This window comes from Metopolophium dirhodum, chromosome 1 (genome assembly GCF_019925205.1).
Source record: "Metopolophium dirhodum isolate CAU chromosome 1, ASM1992520v1, whole genome shotgun sequence".
In the NCBI taxonomy this organism is placed as follows: Eukaryota; Metazoa; Arthropoda; class Insecta; order Hemiptera; family Aphididae; genus Metopolophium; species Metopolophium dirhodum.
Window position 1 is genome coordinate 18,693,322 of NC_083560.1, and position 18,490 is coordinate 18,711,811.

General features: G+C 32.3%; 1 protein-coding gene across 1 annotated transcript; it reads right to left on the bottom strand.

Annotated features, from left to right (window-relative positions):
* Positions 1–12,230: 12,230 nt before the first annotated feature.
* LOC132935838 (histone-lysine N-methyltransferase set1-like) lies at positions 12,231–13,714 on the bottom strand. The gene is made up of 2 exons (XM_061002470.1): positions 13,481–13,714; positions 12,231–13,064 (listed from the first exon to the last, which is right to left on the bottom strand). Exons 1-2 carry the CDS (start codon positions 13,712–13,714, stop codon positions 12,231–12,233), a joined length of 1,068 nt encoding a protein of 355 aa, XP_060858453.1.
* Positions 13,715–18,490: the final 4,776 nt, after the last annotated feature.

The following is an 18,490-nucleotide window of genomic DNA, read 5'->3' on the forward strand; positions in this document are numbered from 1 at the left end:
CAGTGGTTTTTTTCAATGGCATCATATGAGAGACCAAGTTTACTGTCCATAATATACATCATAAAGTGACATTGGTCACTGACGAAATAAAGCAAATATAATTTTAAAAAAATATCGATTATTTTTTTTATAAAATCGATTAATAAAATTGATTAATCTAGGCATGCTTTTTATAATTACTTATAATCCACGCTGTCAATGTGTTAAAGAATATTTTCAACTTTTTAAGAGAATATTAGCATCTTATTTTGGCTATTTTAAATGAATATATGATTCCCGGCTCCTAGCTATAACGTTCAACGACAATCGTTATTGATACCATCGTAGATGATATTATCGTGGGTAGTGGATACGATATACCGCGCGATGTCGAAAGAAATCAAAATTTATTAATTAATATTGTGGTGGTAATTAACACTTTATGTCAGTTTGATTGTGGGCTCGTTGAACTTTTGCATATTATATTTTTACATTCTATTGATATGTCAATACGAATATTCGCCTCGTCAAGACGCTTAATTTCAGGCGTCACGTGTTAATTTTATGGGTAAAAAAAATGTCCACTTGTGAAAACGATTGGTACGTTTACGCGGTAAAATTATTTACCCGCGAGCTTTCATAAAACACCTCCAATAGAAATGTGTGAAGACATTTTTTATTTATTTTTTTTTTATTGATATACGGAAATCGTCAAAAAAGTCAGACAATAGTCTCTTATACTGTCAAACAAATATTATGCTAAAGAGTTTTAAAATTACAAAAGTCATTGTTGTGTCAGTATTGTTGCGTAATTATCGAGACTTTCCAAGAAAGCTAACGCGGTTTACTGAAAAGCGGAAAAAAATGAGCAGAGCTCACATTGCAACAACCGTAACTACTGTAACTGACAATATTCAAAGCCCCAATTATTATAATAATACTATATGGCTGCATAATACCGTCGTAATATTATTACGTACGCCCGCTGCACATATTATTATATTATTGTATTTTTGTGTAGACCTATTTACGAACGACTGAGTTACGTACGATGCGTCATAGGTCCTGTTATTGTCCGCGAAACGGTAAGTTCGTGTACGTCGATGTTTACGAATTCGGTAAGACATGTGCAAGTATAGGGTTTCGTTTCCACATTTCGTGAAATTTATTTTCTGGAGTGTTCTAATAATTATTATTCGTTTGTGCGGAACATAAAAACCAAAAATCAAACTATTCGTTCGGCGACATGCATAAATATTTCCGTAATTTCATTGAAATATTTCCATCGGTAAATTGGTAGGTACGTGTAACAGTTTTTACACGGGAAAGAAATTAGGTACTTACGATGTAGTTCTTGTACCAATCATATGCACTACCACTAAATTGACATCAACATGTTTTCTCCGCTCAGAACCGTTGTTCTTACACAATGATATTATATCATTCAATTCAAGTGTAATACAACCCGTTATACATTGACCCACTTGTAACCTACTGTACGGCAAAGCGACATCCACTCACCCGCTTTTTTAAGTTATTTATATTTTTAAAAATTGATTTTGATGTTTGTTGACTGATCAACACTTAAACGCATAAGATATTATAATATTGTATTTCATTCTACGAATAACGGTTAAAATAATTGAATACATGCCTACATGGGTTATTCCAATCATCGCATATAAAACGATTATAATATACTGTAATATAGGAACTAACATAGGTACGAAATTTTTTTTTACCGTATAAGTCCTTGCATAAATATAATTTTTTTCCACAATCTATATATAGGAACCAACCCATTTTTTTTTTTTTTTTTTCATCAAAAATGGTCCATGTATACATAATATGCTACGGCCAATACTGCATCTTTACTTTATGGGCCGTAGCCATTTTCCTCCGAAATCGAGATACCGTTATCCTCCACTGTCCATTTTACTCCCAAATAATGAATAATAATAATAAAATAGTTGGTACCTATAAATAATTTATCCACACCGAAAAAAAATAAAAAATTCTTAATCAGGCTTCATCGATAGTTGATACGGATGTGGCCGATACCAGAATGTAATCATCGACCGATATTATAGGCGCGAAATGTGATCCTATAGCCTTACTCTATCTTTGTACAATACGCAACGTAATGCTATAATATACGACACGTCTGGCTAAAATATTGGATGCAAACAGACATAATTTTGGTGGGAAATGATGTGGGGGAAAATGGAAGCCGACTTTTTGTGTCTAGGTAGCTCGGAAATATTCGTCTGGCAATTAAAACCGCATCGGACGGACGTGGTGATGACAATAATAATAATTAGCTTCGTTTTTCACGCTGTGACATTTATCAGCTGTGATTCGAGCCTGCCTGTGAACGCATTTTATGTTGTATGTAATGTTGTATTGCACGACAGTTCGTTTTTCTCTCGCTGTGCCGGTATTCGACCGACGTGTTTTTTTTTTTTAAATTGTTATTTCGATCAAACGAGCAAATATTCGAAAAACGTTCTTATATCATCTCCGACAACCGACTGCAAGACATCAAAGGATCGTATCATTGCCACGCCGTGCGTGAAACTGTTTGTTTACCATTATAATATTTCGTTGTTTTAAAAAAACGGTAATGGTGTTATGCGCAGCGTTTTAGGGGGGGGGGGGATCATAAACTATGAATGCGCGAGTTCAAAACAACAAAAAACAATATAAAAATATATTGTAAAAAAAAAAAAACTCGAGTTTCGCTAATTAAAAATATTGTAATATGCGTAGTCACGTGTTTTCGACAAACTGCATCGTTATGGGGGTAGGTACGTACCTACCTCCAAAATATAAAACCATTAGTGTACAACCAAATCAACCGGTTTTTAAAATCATATAATATTATTATGTTGTTTACTCAAAGAAACATGTTTTTTTTTCTCACATTATCCAACGTCCAATCGTTATCTTTAACCATCACAATATTATCATACCCTTTTTATGGTGTAACGTTTAAAAATAATTATAATAATATGATTTCTGGGTTTTTTTTATACAACATTTTATACATTATATTATACGACACTGTAGATTTAAATCAGTTTTTCATATTTAGTTCTCAATTAATGTTTGAACTTTTAACAGGAGATACTTGAGCAACAACCAGTGGACTTTTAAATTATTGTTAGGAATCAATTGGCGACAGTTCAAATGTAATTTTAGATTCTGAACGGAGCGATGAATGTATTGATTTTACGATGATGTGTGGTTTTTTAAAAATATTTTTTTGTGTCTGTCATTGTCTTTAACGAAGACAGCAAAAGTGCTTGGATTTTCTTCGATAGTATCTTTTCTGATAGAAAAGTGAATTTAGTTGGGGGGGGGGGGGTCAAAAGTAAAAATTTTCCAGTAGTTTTCAAAAGCGCCGTGAAAAACAAAAAAAAAATTAAGAAAAAACGGGAAATTTTACGCAAAATCGATTTTTGATAAGATCAATTTTAGTTTTTGATGTAATTCTAAAACAAATTACCGTAGACACATTTTGACTGAATGTTTGTATAAGCATTTTCTATACACGGTTACATGTTCATTGAAATATTTCAAAATGTTGAGCTGTTTGGGGAAATTTTCAATTTCCATGAATGTCATTAAAATTGTATTTGTTAGGTAAAAAAGCTTAAATATCTAACAAAAATCTCACTTGCCACACCCACTTGCCCACTTTTTTTTCATACATTAATTCTATACGATAAAATTAATAGACTTAATAAATGCGTGGTATGAATAAAATTATTATAATAAATTTAATTTACTTTCAAAAATTAAAAACTCATAAAATGGAGTGTAACGGTTGTTGAATTGGACCCTTTAAATTCTAAAACTACACACATGTTTTATAATTTATTTAGAACATTTTACGTTCCATACTTAATAATTAATGATATACTAAAAAAAAACAACTACCTACCTATGTACTGTTTACTTTTTAAACAGTGTTTAACTATTTTCTATAAATTTATGTTGTATTCGACCCACTCACGACTTTAGTAATGATTCGTTGCTATCGCATCATTAATAACAATTAAAGGCTGGAATTTCGATGCACTTGGCATTGTGTTCAGAATAATCCAGCTACGTGGCGCTCGTTTTATTACATACACGTTTCATGTATTTATGAACCATACTAAACATTTTGCATTTTACTATCTTTTGAACGTTTTTGGAGTTTTTGAGCCCAAAATTTGAATCTGAAATTTTATTCTAAGATTCTTACACGCTTTTACACGATTTTTACCTTTAGGTGTAATACCTATATTTAACAAACCATAACTAATAACTGTGTGTACAGGTAAATAAATATATGATCTAAACTAATAAGAAAAAAATAACAATTTATGGTAATGATTACATAGTGTTACCTGTAAAAATTTTTTGCAAACCTTTAAAATCTATATTATCATTGAGGCCATGTTTATATCGAAATTATTAAAATTAAAATATTTAGTGAATTTTTTTAGTGTATTATTCAGAATTTTAGGGCATAAAATTATTTTTATTTTTATGTATTTTTATTATTAACTCTTGAAATCGGTATTTTAAAGGGAAAAAATCACAGCCAAAATGTGTTATTTACTTTTATAGAATAATTTAATAACAATAGTGCTTTATTAAAACTTACAAATACCTATAGAATATATTCTTATCGAGATGTATATTTTTTTCGTTGCTGAGAATAATTGATCTGGTCGAGTGCTTCTGACAGGTAACTGTAAACTCCAACTTCTCGTCTCGCGTTCTCATAGTTTGTTCGACATTCGGTTATGATGTGTTAATTTAACTTAATAGTGAAACTTTACTGGTTACATCCACCACATGAAAACGCTCATTTTCAGATAGGTATGAACCATGAGGAGGATAAACACATACTTACGCTGAGTCAGGCTCCACAGTAGACCGAGATCGGTTTAGAAACTTATCAACATACTAAGAAATATATCGATATCCAAATCGGTCAAATATTTAAAATATTTATTGACGAAAATAAAATAAAAATGAAACTCGAGCAAGTAAATAATTATTGGGTTTTTTTCTATAATTTTTAAATTTCAAGTTATTTTTCAGGTAAAATCAGGTGGGGGATACAGCTGTCCCCCTGCCCCCACAAAATGTTAGCCATAGTTGCGCCAATGTATATGTATAACACTTACATACCGATATATGTCCGCACAAAAAATCAATAACTAATAAACCGTACCTATATGCAATGATTAGTAATAATCTAGGTTTATATTTAGGTATTTATATCAACGCTGGGCATTAACGAGTTAAAAAGTTAAAGTTAAGTTAAAAAGTTAATTTAATTTTAACTTTTTAACTTAACTAGTTACTTTTGGCTTTTCATTAACTTAACTGTTAACTTACTAAATTTCTTTCTTAATTAACGTGAAATTAACGAGATAATTTTTCATATTTTTAAGAAATAAGTTAAGTTAATTTATTTTGTTTTTAATTTTATAATATTTCACTATTTCAGTCTATTTCGTTTTCATGTAAAAAAATATGTATCATAAAGTGTTTAAAGTTAAAAATATATATCATTCGAATCTAACTTACATGGAAATACTGTATGAAGTATTCACACTATATCCTATAATTTAGTTTTGGGTTGGAAAAAAATTAAGTACGCTAGCGTTGTATAAACAAATTAACTTTTTTTAACTTAATAAAAAGTTAACAAAAAGTGTATATTAACTTTTAACTTAACTGAGTTAACCTAGAGTTAAATTAACTTTTAACTTTTAACTTTTTGTTATTGGTGCATATTAACTTAACTTAACTGAGTTAAGAAAAATCTTTAACTTGCCCAGCCTTGATTTATATACTTCTTAATATTTAAACATTGATCTGTATATTATATAAACGAGACTGTCCTGAGTGACTGATTCATAACGACGCAGGACCAAACCTATCTGAGCTATCGATTTGAAATTTTGAGGGTAGACTAATATTATAATTTCGCCGTGCACCCGAGAAAGGATTTTGCTAAATTTTGATTTTGAGGGGTTAAAAATGGATGGTTATCAGAAGTTTGAATCGCCACTGTAGGACACTGTCTTCAAGTAGTACGAACAATTTGAAACGCGATCTCCAAGATGTAGGTATATAGAGGTATATTTAAAAACCCAGAAAATCTGAATTTTGACACAGTCATCGGTTCGATTCATGGCAAAGTGCGAAAAATTCGTGCGGTTCTAAGCGATCATAATTTTCCCGTTCTGTCTTCCGCGATTGCGTCATCCGGTTTCAGACTAGGTCCTGCGCTCCACTGGGAGTGAAGACCGCACATGTCTCCTCTCGTAGAAGGGGGGGGGGTAGTATATTTCATGCACATAGTGATATACTCATAGATAAATAGATAACTTCATGATCTCTCTACTACTCGCTTGTGATAATCGCCGACAGAGACCTCGAGGTCGTTTCAAACGAACAAATAAACGGGGGAAAAAAAAATCAAAATTTGTGTTTAACAGAGGAGAGAAAATGGGGGCGAGCGTGCTCGGCGAATCGCCCCGTACGTTACACTGAAATAAATTGGAACGGACCGAGTTTACTCGCGAGGAGTTCATTCTTCACATACAATACATATACATATATATTATATATTTAATAACACCGATGCAAACAGACAGACACGGTCGTTACTGCTGCGGCGCAGATTCCTCGTTAAACCGTTTATTTTTACGACGGACGATTTTCGCGCAGTGGCGTTTAATATCCGAATCGCCGAATCGTCGAGGAGGCGGTGATCGGAGGGACGTGGTAAAATATTATATGATATGAGAAATAAAAACCATTTCGCCAATCTATCGCGACGAACTCCATGATTATAATAATATGTATACAAAACAAATTGAACGTCCCGTCTCATTGGCGTTGCGTCGTCGCGACAATATTGTCATTTGTATATTTATTACTATTACAATTTATTTATTTACGAGTGCGTGTATGATATTATATAGGTGTCGCAGCCCCCTCCCCCCCACATCAAATTTTGGGCCCCTGTACTAAATGTTTTCGAGGGCTTTATACAAAACTTCCGAAAAAAATGCAACACGATTTCTGGGTGATAAATAGTTGACCCGTAGTCAGTGTTGGGGAGTGACTTAACTTAAGTTACAAGTTACTGTAACGAAATTACTTTTTTAAGTAATTTGATGGAAATTTAAAATTAAATTTTATTGCAAGTAATTTATATGTAATTTAAGGTACTCTTGTGTAGTAATTATCACTAAATTACTCGTTAGATTTTTTGGTTTAATACATTTTTAGAACGTATTGATAATGTTGTGTGTAAATATTAAAATATATCATATAACTTGTGAGTGTTACAATTTATAGCTAAAGTTGTCTGAACTGTAATATTTTTGTTATAGCTATTGACTATTCGACTATAAAGTGTTACTTTTAAAATGGAATTCTTATATTTACTCTGTGTCATAGGCGCAAATTGACAAAATTTTTTGGGGCGACTCAAGCCCCCTCACCATAGGCCATATTGCTTAGTACCACAGAATATAAAAATTAGTACTAATTACTAGATTTTGAACTGGGGAGACTTGACTGACATTTGGGGGGGGACTTAGTCCCTCCAAGCCACCCCCCCCCCTATTTGCGCCAATGCTCTGCGTTGTATCGTCGCGGACTGCTCACGGCGTCGGCGTCTGCACATACAGCATTGTTGGAACTAGCGATGATAATAATAATAAAACTGTAGCTTGGCTGCTATCAGTCGCGCAATAAGAGTAAGTTACGTCCGCTGCTACTAGTTCCCGGATGGGTGACCACCCAGATCCGTAGTAGAAAAACCTTCCTACCGTAACAACTCCTTACCATACCAACCTTACCAACCACATTTAATAATCCCTTACAACAGCTTATTGCTATAGTTGCCGGGTTTAAGTTCAATAAAAAAAAATAATAATAATAATAATAATAATAGTGTGGAAAAATGAATATCCGTTAATAATTTCATATTTTTGATTGTCATTACCTATTTAGTTTATGTACTGTTGTATTGACAACATGGTTATTAAGCTCCAGTGATATTTGTAAAGAAAACAAGTAACTTCTATTGTAATTGAGTTACTTTTTAAACTCAAAAGTAATGTAAATAAATAATTAAATTATTTAAAAAAAATAACTTAAAAATAATTTAGTTACAATTTTGATAAGGAATTAGTAATGTAATATAATTACCAAAAATAAGCGACTTCCCCAACACTGCCCATAGTATTGATTATGAATACTAAATAATAATATAATAAATCACAATCAACGCACATAGCTTAAAATAACAAGATTACAATAAAATAAGTATTCCTATCAACATTTCAAAAATTGCAAATACATTTCAACGGGCCCCTGTACTCCAGGTCCAACAGCCCCCTCCCCTCCCTTGTGGAGACCTTGGATGTACGCGGAACTTGGAGGTCATATTAGCGTGTTGTAAATGATTGGGCTTCAATCCGACCGGAAAAAAGTTCTCATATTTCGGATAAAATCAAAATTTGATATATCGATGAGGTTTGAGAGATTTTCATGTTATGGGGATTCGATACCGTGATTTTCTGTTTTTGTCCAACACACGCGTGACATAGTATTTTAGACGTGTTTTTTGCCAAACATTCCAATTGATCTATTGAAGCAATAAGAATTCTGAAAACAGATTTGGATTCGTCGTCAAGTCTACTTGAAATCGACTTTCCCACATTTTTGATATTATCCCCCTAGTTCCAGAAAACGTCATATTAAAAAAGAGTATTTAAACATTTTTGTATTTCAATTTTCGGTTGAGCTAAATTCAAAAAATCAAAATTGCGGGAAAGTCGATTTCAAGTAGACTTGACGACAAAGATTTGTTTTCGGAATTCTTATCACTTCATTAGATCAATTGATATGTTTGGCAAAGAATCCGTCTAAAACCCTATGTCGCGCGTGTGTTAGACAAAAACAGAAAATCACGGTATGGGAACCCCTTAAATAATTTTTGTTGATAATATAATACACCGTATATATTACCCCCCCCCCCCCCTGAATAGGTAAAAGGAAAAGGAAATAGGAAAAGTATTATAAAGAAGGTGGCAACTAAAATGTAAATTTTATATTTTATAGAATTGTGGAAAATGGCGGAAACCCTGCACCCTTAATAACGAAAAAAATTCTTATTAAAATTCAAAATTGCCAATTTGCAAATATAATCGTTAATCAAACTTTTTATGGTGAAAACGCTGATTTAAGTCAAGTAGTTTATTTTTCACAACTTTTTTAAAATATACATTTTTTTTTTTTATGTAAATTTATTTGAATCGTAATAAATTGAATGGCTTTTTCACCAAATCATAAATAGGTACAAATTCCTTTTCACCGCACATCACCATTCACTTATCCACTATGTCTTACGAGTTTTATAATTTTGTAGTTCGTATAACGTATATTTTGTACTACATATAATATCTAGGTATTCGTATATAACTGTGATTTCCTCCGTTATTTTATCGTTATACCTCTCGCGGAAAAATAATCACCGTGTTACGAAAGAATATTTGACTTTGACGAATGTCATTGACCTATACAATATATTATCGTCGATACGGTAGCTAATATATAGGTCCATCGATAGTGAGCAAATGCAGGTTTTCAAATAGTATTTTGATGTTAAGTAAAATAAGTAGGTCAGTTTAATATATTCCTTTCTGCGTGTCAAAAAAATTAATGAACCAGAACGGATTTAAATCAAAACACACGCGATTGAGGTAATAAATAAAACAATATTATGTCACTCGAATCGTATTAGTACCTACCCATATATTACTAGGGTATCCGAGAACATTGAAAATGGACTGAGCACAGCAATTTTACGAGAGCAAGAATCGGGAAATGCTTTTACATAACTCAAGAATATTTTAGATCAGCGCTTCTTAAACTGTGTGCAGCGTTCCCCGAAACTCTCGTTAAAATTAAAATTCAGAAGTCATGTTTGTGCGTTATTCAAAATATTTTTTTGAATTAAATACTACAGTATACACATTATTATTTCATGAAATTATTGTAATTATTATTGCAAATAATCCTCACATAGAACGACGCAAAAAATTACTATTGAAACAGAGTAGCGGTTCCAATTTATTGTCGATATGTAATGACTTATTGTTTGAAAGCTAAATAAAATAAAGCTAAACAAAAAGTAGTAGTTCCACGATAAAAAGTGTACGAAAAAAAAAAGGGTTCCACGGATAAAAAAGTTTAAGAAACGCTGTAGCTCTAGATATTGGATGTAATTTAAGAATGATATACTTGGCTTTAGTTCGATCTATATTCATACTCACTTATGGTATTATTATATGGTGTACCATATGGTGTTCGGCATATGAAAATGGTTTAGAAACATTAGATGATAACATAATATTGAATTATAATTAGAGTAATGACGAGAAATCAATTTTCGGATAGTAAAAAATTCTGAAACTTTATTTGAAGAGCTATTAAAACATTACCGATGAATGCATAATTATTCCTATATATGTGATCAATTGTCAATAACAATAATAACACTATGAACATATTTTAATATATAATTTAATATGAAACAAAACACGAGAGTGATAGAAATCTTAAATGTGTCAAACCAAAAACTTATTTAATGAAAATCGTTAACACGGATAGATGAATTAAATTATTATCCAACATGTTACCAAACAATATTTGAACAATTATAACGATAATAAACTTTTTTAATTTAGAATTATTAAAAAGCTATACATTATAATATGCAATTCGACGGGTCTCGTTTATAACTAATAACCGTATTTATAATAATATGTTTTTACATAATATCGTTACTGAGTCAACGCAGTCTTACTAGTGTAAAAAATGTGGACGAACCGTTCGATTCTGAGTTCAAAGGAAAAAGTTTTTTTGCATAATATTTAGCATATTTTGGAATATTTTGTAAATTGTGAGGAAAAAATACAAATTTATTTTTGGTTTTAAAATTACTGTACCCGGAAGTTTGTTTTTTGTTGAACATTTACATTTATATTATAATTTTGATAAAAATAAAACAAACCACTACCATAAGTTGATGTGTCGTTCAACAAACATAATAATATAATACCTATCTATGCCTAGATGACCTGCATTGCTGTCAGTTGTTTTCATACTGATTTGATCAACGTACCTATGATGTGTTTATTGTTTATCCAATATTCAAATGTCCAAACATTTTGTTTTGGACATTTGCAATTGTGCATTTAATTGTGATCGCGTGATTGTTAAGTTTTTAAAATTAACAAAATAAAAAGACCAGTTAATTTAAAATACGCGATTGTACCTATATACCTCACAAATTAATCAAAGGAATGTTGTAAGAAAAAAAAAATTGCATATAAAAGTGTACATTGATGTTCATTGATTATTATTTTTGCATATTTCTAAAATTTCTCGACAATATAATGAGAATATTTTAACATTTAAATCCGAGCCCTAGTTATATATAAGAAACCTTGTATTCAATGATCTATGAGTCTAGGGTATGGATTCAAATACTCTAGAAACAAGAAAAAAATCCTTAAAAAATTACCGTTCAATGCACCTTTTGAAAAAAAAATACGTGCATGCAATAAATACATGCGCTTAACACTTCTTACTTAAGTTGAAAAATAAAATTGCATTTTTTCAATTTTCATCGAAACGAAATATTTCATGAAACTTTCAAAAAAATAAATGTCATGACATTTTAGAACCATAATATTATTATAAGCGACGAGTCTCTCGGACGGATATTCTCGGTGTGCACATGCGTGAAACGACCCGTTACACTTTTAGCTGTTGATTCACATCTACTTGCATAAATTCACATTCTCAATCATGAGACATTTATGCGCACACATCAAGCACCTTCGTCAGAGACTTGACGCTAATATGTGCTTAAAGTCATCAAGACTCGGGGTCATTGTATATTATGATCTAAGCCCTTAGGGACTATAATATATATTAGTATGCATGCGTGATATAACATTGGTGCTTTTATACACTTTTCACAGATTGTAATATTATGTGTTACATTATGATCATCTTCGTCGTCATTGGTTCCTTGGACGTTGAACGCGAGCACTCTACGTATCCATCATGACCACCACTTGTTCTTCGATGGCCGATCCGGAGCGGGCGCCTGTTGCTGCCAGTTATAATTATAATATGGTAAAATCGTTTCATCATTTCTTTCCGCTCTTTTTGGAGCTGTTACTCTTCTTAGAGCTCCCGCGCTTCTTGGAGCTTCCGCGCTTCTTGGAGCTTCCGCTCTTCTTGGAGCCTCCGCTCTTCTTGGAGCCTCCACTCTTCTTGGAGCTGTTACTCTTCTTGGAGCTGCCGCGCTTCTTCTTCTTACCGCCCTTGGGTTTCACCGTCACTTCCAGCGGTACCTCCACGACCATGGTCTCGGATGGCACCGGCTCCGGCTCCGGCACCCACTTGGGCACGCGCACCTCGATTTGCAGCCTGGCTTTCTCGTCCGGTTCGCCCGGCCGCTTGCCCAACCACAGAACGAACACGTGCTCGTCGTCGCTTACGGGCAGTCCGGTGACCGGTCCGAGCGTCGGTTTTACGGATGCGGGCAGCATTTCCATCACATGCTTTCGGTCTTTGGCCGACTGCTGATCTCCAGACTCGTCCACCTGCTGGTCCTGATCTTGATCATTATCCTGATCTGGATCTATATCTTGATCCTGGTCCAGATCACGATCCCAATCCTGGTCCTGATCCTGATCCATATCTTGCTCCTGCTCCTGCTGCTGCATGGCGTGGTTGTCGCCATCCTGCTCATCGTCTTGATCCACCGCCAGTTGAAACCCATTTGGCCGCATGTTATAGTACACCGCACCGTGGCTGGTGGTTTCGTCGTAGTGCACCAAGCCAGGGTCACGGCCCAACGAGAACGTGGCCCTGTCACCGCGCAGGCCCACGTCCCCCGGATTCAGCCGCATGGCATCCCGGTCCGCCACTCCGCCACCAGTCTTCTCTTTGCTTTTGGTGCAATAAGTCTGCAAAACCTTCACAGCGATCGCGTACACGGATTAGTTTATGTTTATGATTTCGATTATATTATATAGATGTAGGTAGCCAGGTAGGTACTGTGCTTAAATCTTAAGAAGTTTTATAAAATTATGTTATAATTATACTACCCTATATCTGTTGTATGATATGTGGGTCACTATAGTCTATAAGTGCCAGAACAATGTAGGTACTCCTTTAATTTTGAAACCAAATAACGTTTCATAAAGAAGTTATACCTAGGAAGAGCACCTGATAGAAATTTAGTTACTTACCTAATTGTGTAAGCCAATATTGTTTTAAAAAAAAGTCGTTTTGCGGTTTACATTGTTCTGGCACTATAATATATTAGTACATAATTATTTTATTTTAACGAATTTACGATAATTTCCATCGTTATAATTCCGTTACTTACGTTAGGCGCCACTCCGGTTCCACGGAAAGGACATTCTCTGATGTTACACACGGGGTCTATTACACAACCATTATACTTGCCCCGATGTTTTTCCGGTTTTTCTTTTATTGGGCACCAGGCCGTATCGAACATCGTCTTCATCTGGTTTATAGCTGCCGTGGCACATTTTATCATATTTTTATCTCGTCGGCAACACCCTTCGGACTTGTATACCTTCCTGCAGTTCTGTGTCATAATTATAGCTTGCCTTGAATTGTTTGTATTTGATAAAAAATGTAAATTTGGTTAAAAAAAAATTTTGAAAATCTTAAATTACTGAATAAATAAATCTCGTTACTATGGCCCAAGAAAATTATTTCATGTTTAGCATATTTTCAAACAGAAAGGTTATTAATTCTATTATAGCCAGATAGATGTGGCCATTTATAATAATATATTAATATTATACACCCCTTATAAGTAGGGCTAGGGACTTCTAGGAGTTGGCATGTTTTTTAATAATCATTAAAACCATAGCTATGTAATATAGAAATTTTTTTCATACAAATACAAGTTTATATTTAAAATTTTTCGTTGCATATTTTGTATATTTGACCATTTTTCATTTACAAGTTCATATTTGACATTTTTTTTATATAAAAGTGCAAGTTTTATAATTTTATGAAAAAAAAACGTAATTTTCAATAGATTTTTCTGCATTTGAGATATTAGTAAGACGGTTTTATTTATATAAAATAAATATTTTGAAATTAGAGTAGTAATTTTACATTATATAGAAATAAAAATAAAAATGTTTTATTCAATACTATAGTTTTTTTTTTTTAAATGAATATTTTAATAACATATATTTACCGGTTCTTTAGGGAATAAATGCATGCACATTTTAATGCTTTTTTTGGCACAAGGTCCCTAGCCCTACTCAAAGTTATAACTTTCACCTAAAACCTGGTAATTAATACAATAACGAACATTGGATTATAGATTATGGACATAAGCTCAACTAAGGAGGCTGGAGTGGCTAAAATCTCTATGAAATTACGCATAGCCTCCCTCGTATATATATTATTCCCTAAACTCACATAATATTAATCCAAAATTAATGAATTAAAAAGTGGGCGAGTGGGTTACCGCTCTGGTGGACAGTATATTATAATGGATGTGTTGAATTTGAACTCATTAGTATTATATCATTGTATACAAAAAAAAACGATTCTGAGATTTGTAATTCTATTTGTGGACAAATGTTGACGGTAAAATAATTTATCTAAGTCCAGCGGCTTATATAATTAATGATTTTTTTTTTTAAGATGCCAACATTTTTTGGGAGTAAATTTATTTGAAACATAATAACTTTTTCAAAATATTCTTTTTGGAAATTTCTGAATTTTAAGTGCGTATTTTTTATCATCCATATGATTTTCATAATATTTGTCATGCATTTAACTAGTATTATTCGTCTATGATTATTTGTCGCGTCTTTCCGTTACGGCCAGTAAATGGATAATATAGATAATACAAACGTTATGTTAAATTGATATAAATATATTATAATGCAATATTATTATACTGTAATCTAAGTTATTTGAGATGCGCGTGACGTCATAACAATATACGTTAAAATTACCATATCGCTATTTGATAAGGCGTGCTAATTATTAATCAGGTGGGTATAGGTATAATATTATAATGTATAATGTGTAGGTACTTACTGTGCGACTAATCGACAGAGTATAATATTATATTATTATAAAGACCCGCGGCGGTCTTTCCGAGAGTTTTGACGCAGTTCGAAGTCCGGATATACCGGAACGGTGGTAACAGTAAATTATTATGCGGTACATCAAGCCGATCGCTTCCGACGACACCGGCAGACTCTTGAGGGTGACGGGGTTTGCGGCTTCTCGGCATGTACATAATACGCAGTCCGACTAGGTCTAAACTCGAACTTTATTAACTCGAAATCGAATCTATAAGGGAAATTTCCGGTCCAATTAAAAAATCGCGTTCATATTTCCAGTGTTTACAGTGTTCGACGTTACCTATAGGTCGGTCAGGTGTTATAAAAAATACTTTAAAAAAATTACTCAAATACTTTTAAAATACCGGCCATATACTATAAATAGTCAATATATATTATATATATTTTAGAAATATTTGAAATAATCTTCAAATACAAATAAAAAGTTCTACTTAGTTCTGATATAATTTGTTAACATTTGTTTATTGCATTTTAAAAACATGATTCATTCAATAGGTAATCAAAATGCTGAACAGTCGTGTTAGTTCTTTTTTAGTCCACCACAACTTTTCTCTACAAAGGCATATATACAAGGCTGGGCAAGTTAATGACTCAGTTAAGTTAAGTTAATATGCACTTTTTGTTAACTTTTTATTAAGTTAAAAAAAAGTTAATTTGTTTATATAACGCTAGCGTACTTAATTTTTTTCCAACCCAAAACTAAATTATAGGATATAGTGTTTATACTTCATACAGTATTTCCATATAAGTTAGATTCGAATGATTTAAATTTTTAACTTCAAACGATTTACGATATTTTTTGACATGAAAACGAAATAGACTGAAATAGTGAAATATTATAAAATTAAAAACAAAATAAATTAACTTAACTTACTTCTTAAAATGAAAAATTAACTCTTTAATTTCACGTTAATTAAGAAAGAAATTTAGTAAGTTAACAGTTAAGTTAATGAAAAGCCAAAAATAAATAGTTAAGTTAAACAATTAAAATTAAATTAACTTTTTAACTTAACTTTAACTTTTTAACTCGTTAATGCCCAACCTTGCATATATATATTAGATTAAAACTATAAATTATGTATTTGGATATCCCATACCGTCATCGATCGTCGTCAACGATAAACAATAATGATAATATTGATGACCATTTTCTTGGTAAATAGGTGGCAGTAGCGTACGCAGGATTTTAGTTCGGTTAGGGTTTTCCATGAGTAAATAATTTACATTATTTTTTTGCCAAACAGTTTTTATATAATTGGTTATAATGAATTATAGAGTTCGTCCCAAATTTAGTCTACATTTAGAGTATTTAACCTGGTCGACTATATAGAGCATCTTCAGGTTCCTAATAAACGTGGTAATAATCGATGATGGGTGATGAAAAAATTACGACACACCATACGACAATTATGGCAGACCTCTAGTTAAATTCTAAATCAGCCAAAAGAAATCTGAAACTATGATTATCGACCTCTTAAAATTAGTGTTCTTACCATCAAGTTTCATATTAGGTCGATTAACTGTAATGTTTAAACTAACGGAGCCAAACGTGATCTTCTGAGCGTACATTTGATATATGTTACGCACTTGTAAGACTGATACAACAAATGGATGTAGCGTCCTCTTAAATATTATTGACGAAAATGTCAATACTTTTTTTTTAAAAATAAATATAAAAATGAATTTTACAATATAAACAATTGTACGCGCGAATATAAAATAAAATTGCGCAATCTTTATTTGTATTGTTTATGTTATATTAATTATAACCACCCGGCTAACTGAAAAATTTCTAATTATGGCTATGTCGGTGCTGTACTAGAGACCAGTGGTAAATCGGCCCGTAGTGAAAAAAAAATCCTACTTACGCAACTGGGTGGACCTGTGGTAATGGTAAATACCAATCGCTAGTCACCAATCACTCGGTATCCACTCACATATTATACTGTACTTGAGTGCTCCGTTGCGTTCATCGTGAGGCGTGTTTATAAGATTTAATTATTTTGTGTGTTGGTCATTCAAATTATTACATTGTATTTTATGTTCGACAATTAATATGTAAGATAATGAAAGAATAAATAATTATTTGAAAAGGTTAATTTAAATAAAAATTTAATTTTGAGCGGAGCAAATAATGATTACTTATAATTGGTTTTACAGTTGAATTGGATATGTAGTAAGTTAATGGTAGGTACTTTTCGGAATATAAAATTCTCAGTAGGTATACCTACCTACTTTTTAAAATAATCTGTAAAAGCAAAAAAAATTTGAGCATTTGTGAAAATTGTAATATTGTTATCGAAAAAATTTCCTGGTAACCTATTGGTAACCGAAAAGTCATACCGTCTTCGCCCGAAATCGTGTTTCATCGCAATGGTTGAATTCAAATTTAAAGAGCCTTATCGGCGACCTAGTACTACACTCACCCAGTCACTGTTATTCGTGTTATTATACTTATTACCCCAGAAGTTCGGCTCAGGTTCACATGACACTGAATTGTTTGGTTTGTGTTCGGTTTGACTACGATTAGAGAGTTCGGTTCAAGTTAGCTCGGTTTGACATAATATTATGATTAATATGAATCCTGTTCGAGTTTGGTTGGATACCATATTTAAGAGTTTGACCCACCACCACTTGTACCACCTATATCAACATCATTATGAAAATACTAAAAAGGTGTTTTTTATTCAATAAACCAGAGGTCGGCAATATTTTTAACCATGCAGGCCGCGGGGCATATTTTTTTCAACTTTTCATCGATCATTAATCAAAATAAATTTTACATATGACATTGTAATATCAGTAACTTTATTATTATTATATTATTTAGTTATTTTTTCGTGGACATAATATGAGCATAAAAAATGCAAATTGTACAGAAGAGTGGCTTTTAAGATAAAACCAAATTAAAAAAAAAAAAAAGTCACATTTTTAATTAATGCGATTTCTGTGCCTGCAATTGCATAGTATTATCCCACTGTGCATTTTAGGTTACAGAACATTGTTGCGATGTATGATATAAGTTTCAATGTTAACATCACACCTCAACGTTACCAAAACATCGTGTTAACGGTTTAGTTTTACAAATATTTTAAGTTTACATAAAAACGTCGCAGAAATGTTGACGTTTCAACATCTCTGAAACAAGTTGCTGTAACGGAACAACAATAACATCGTAGTGATGTGATGGAAAACGATTTATATTTTTAATAATAATAAATATACTATAATTACAAATTAATTCAATTATT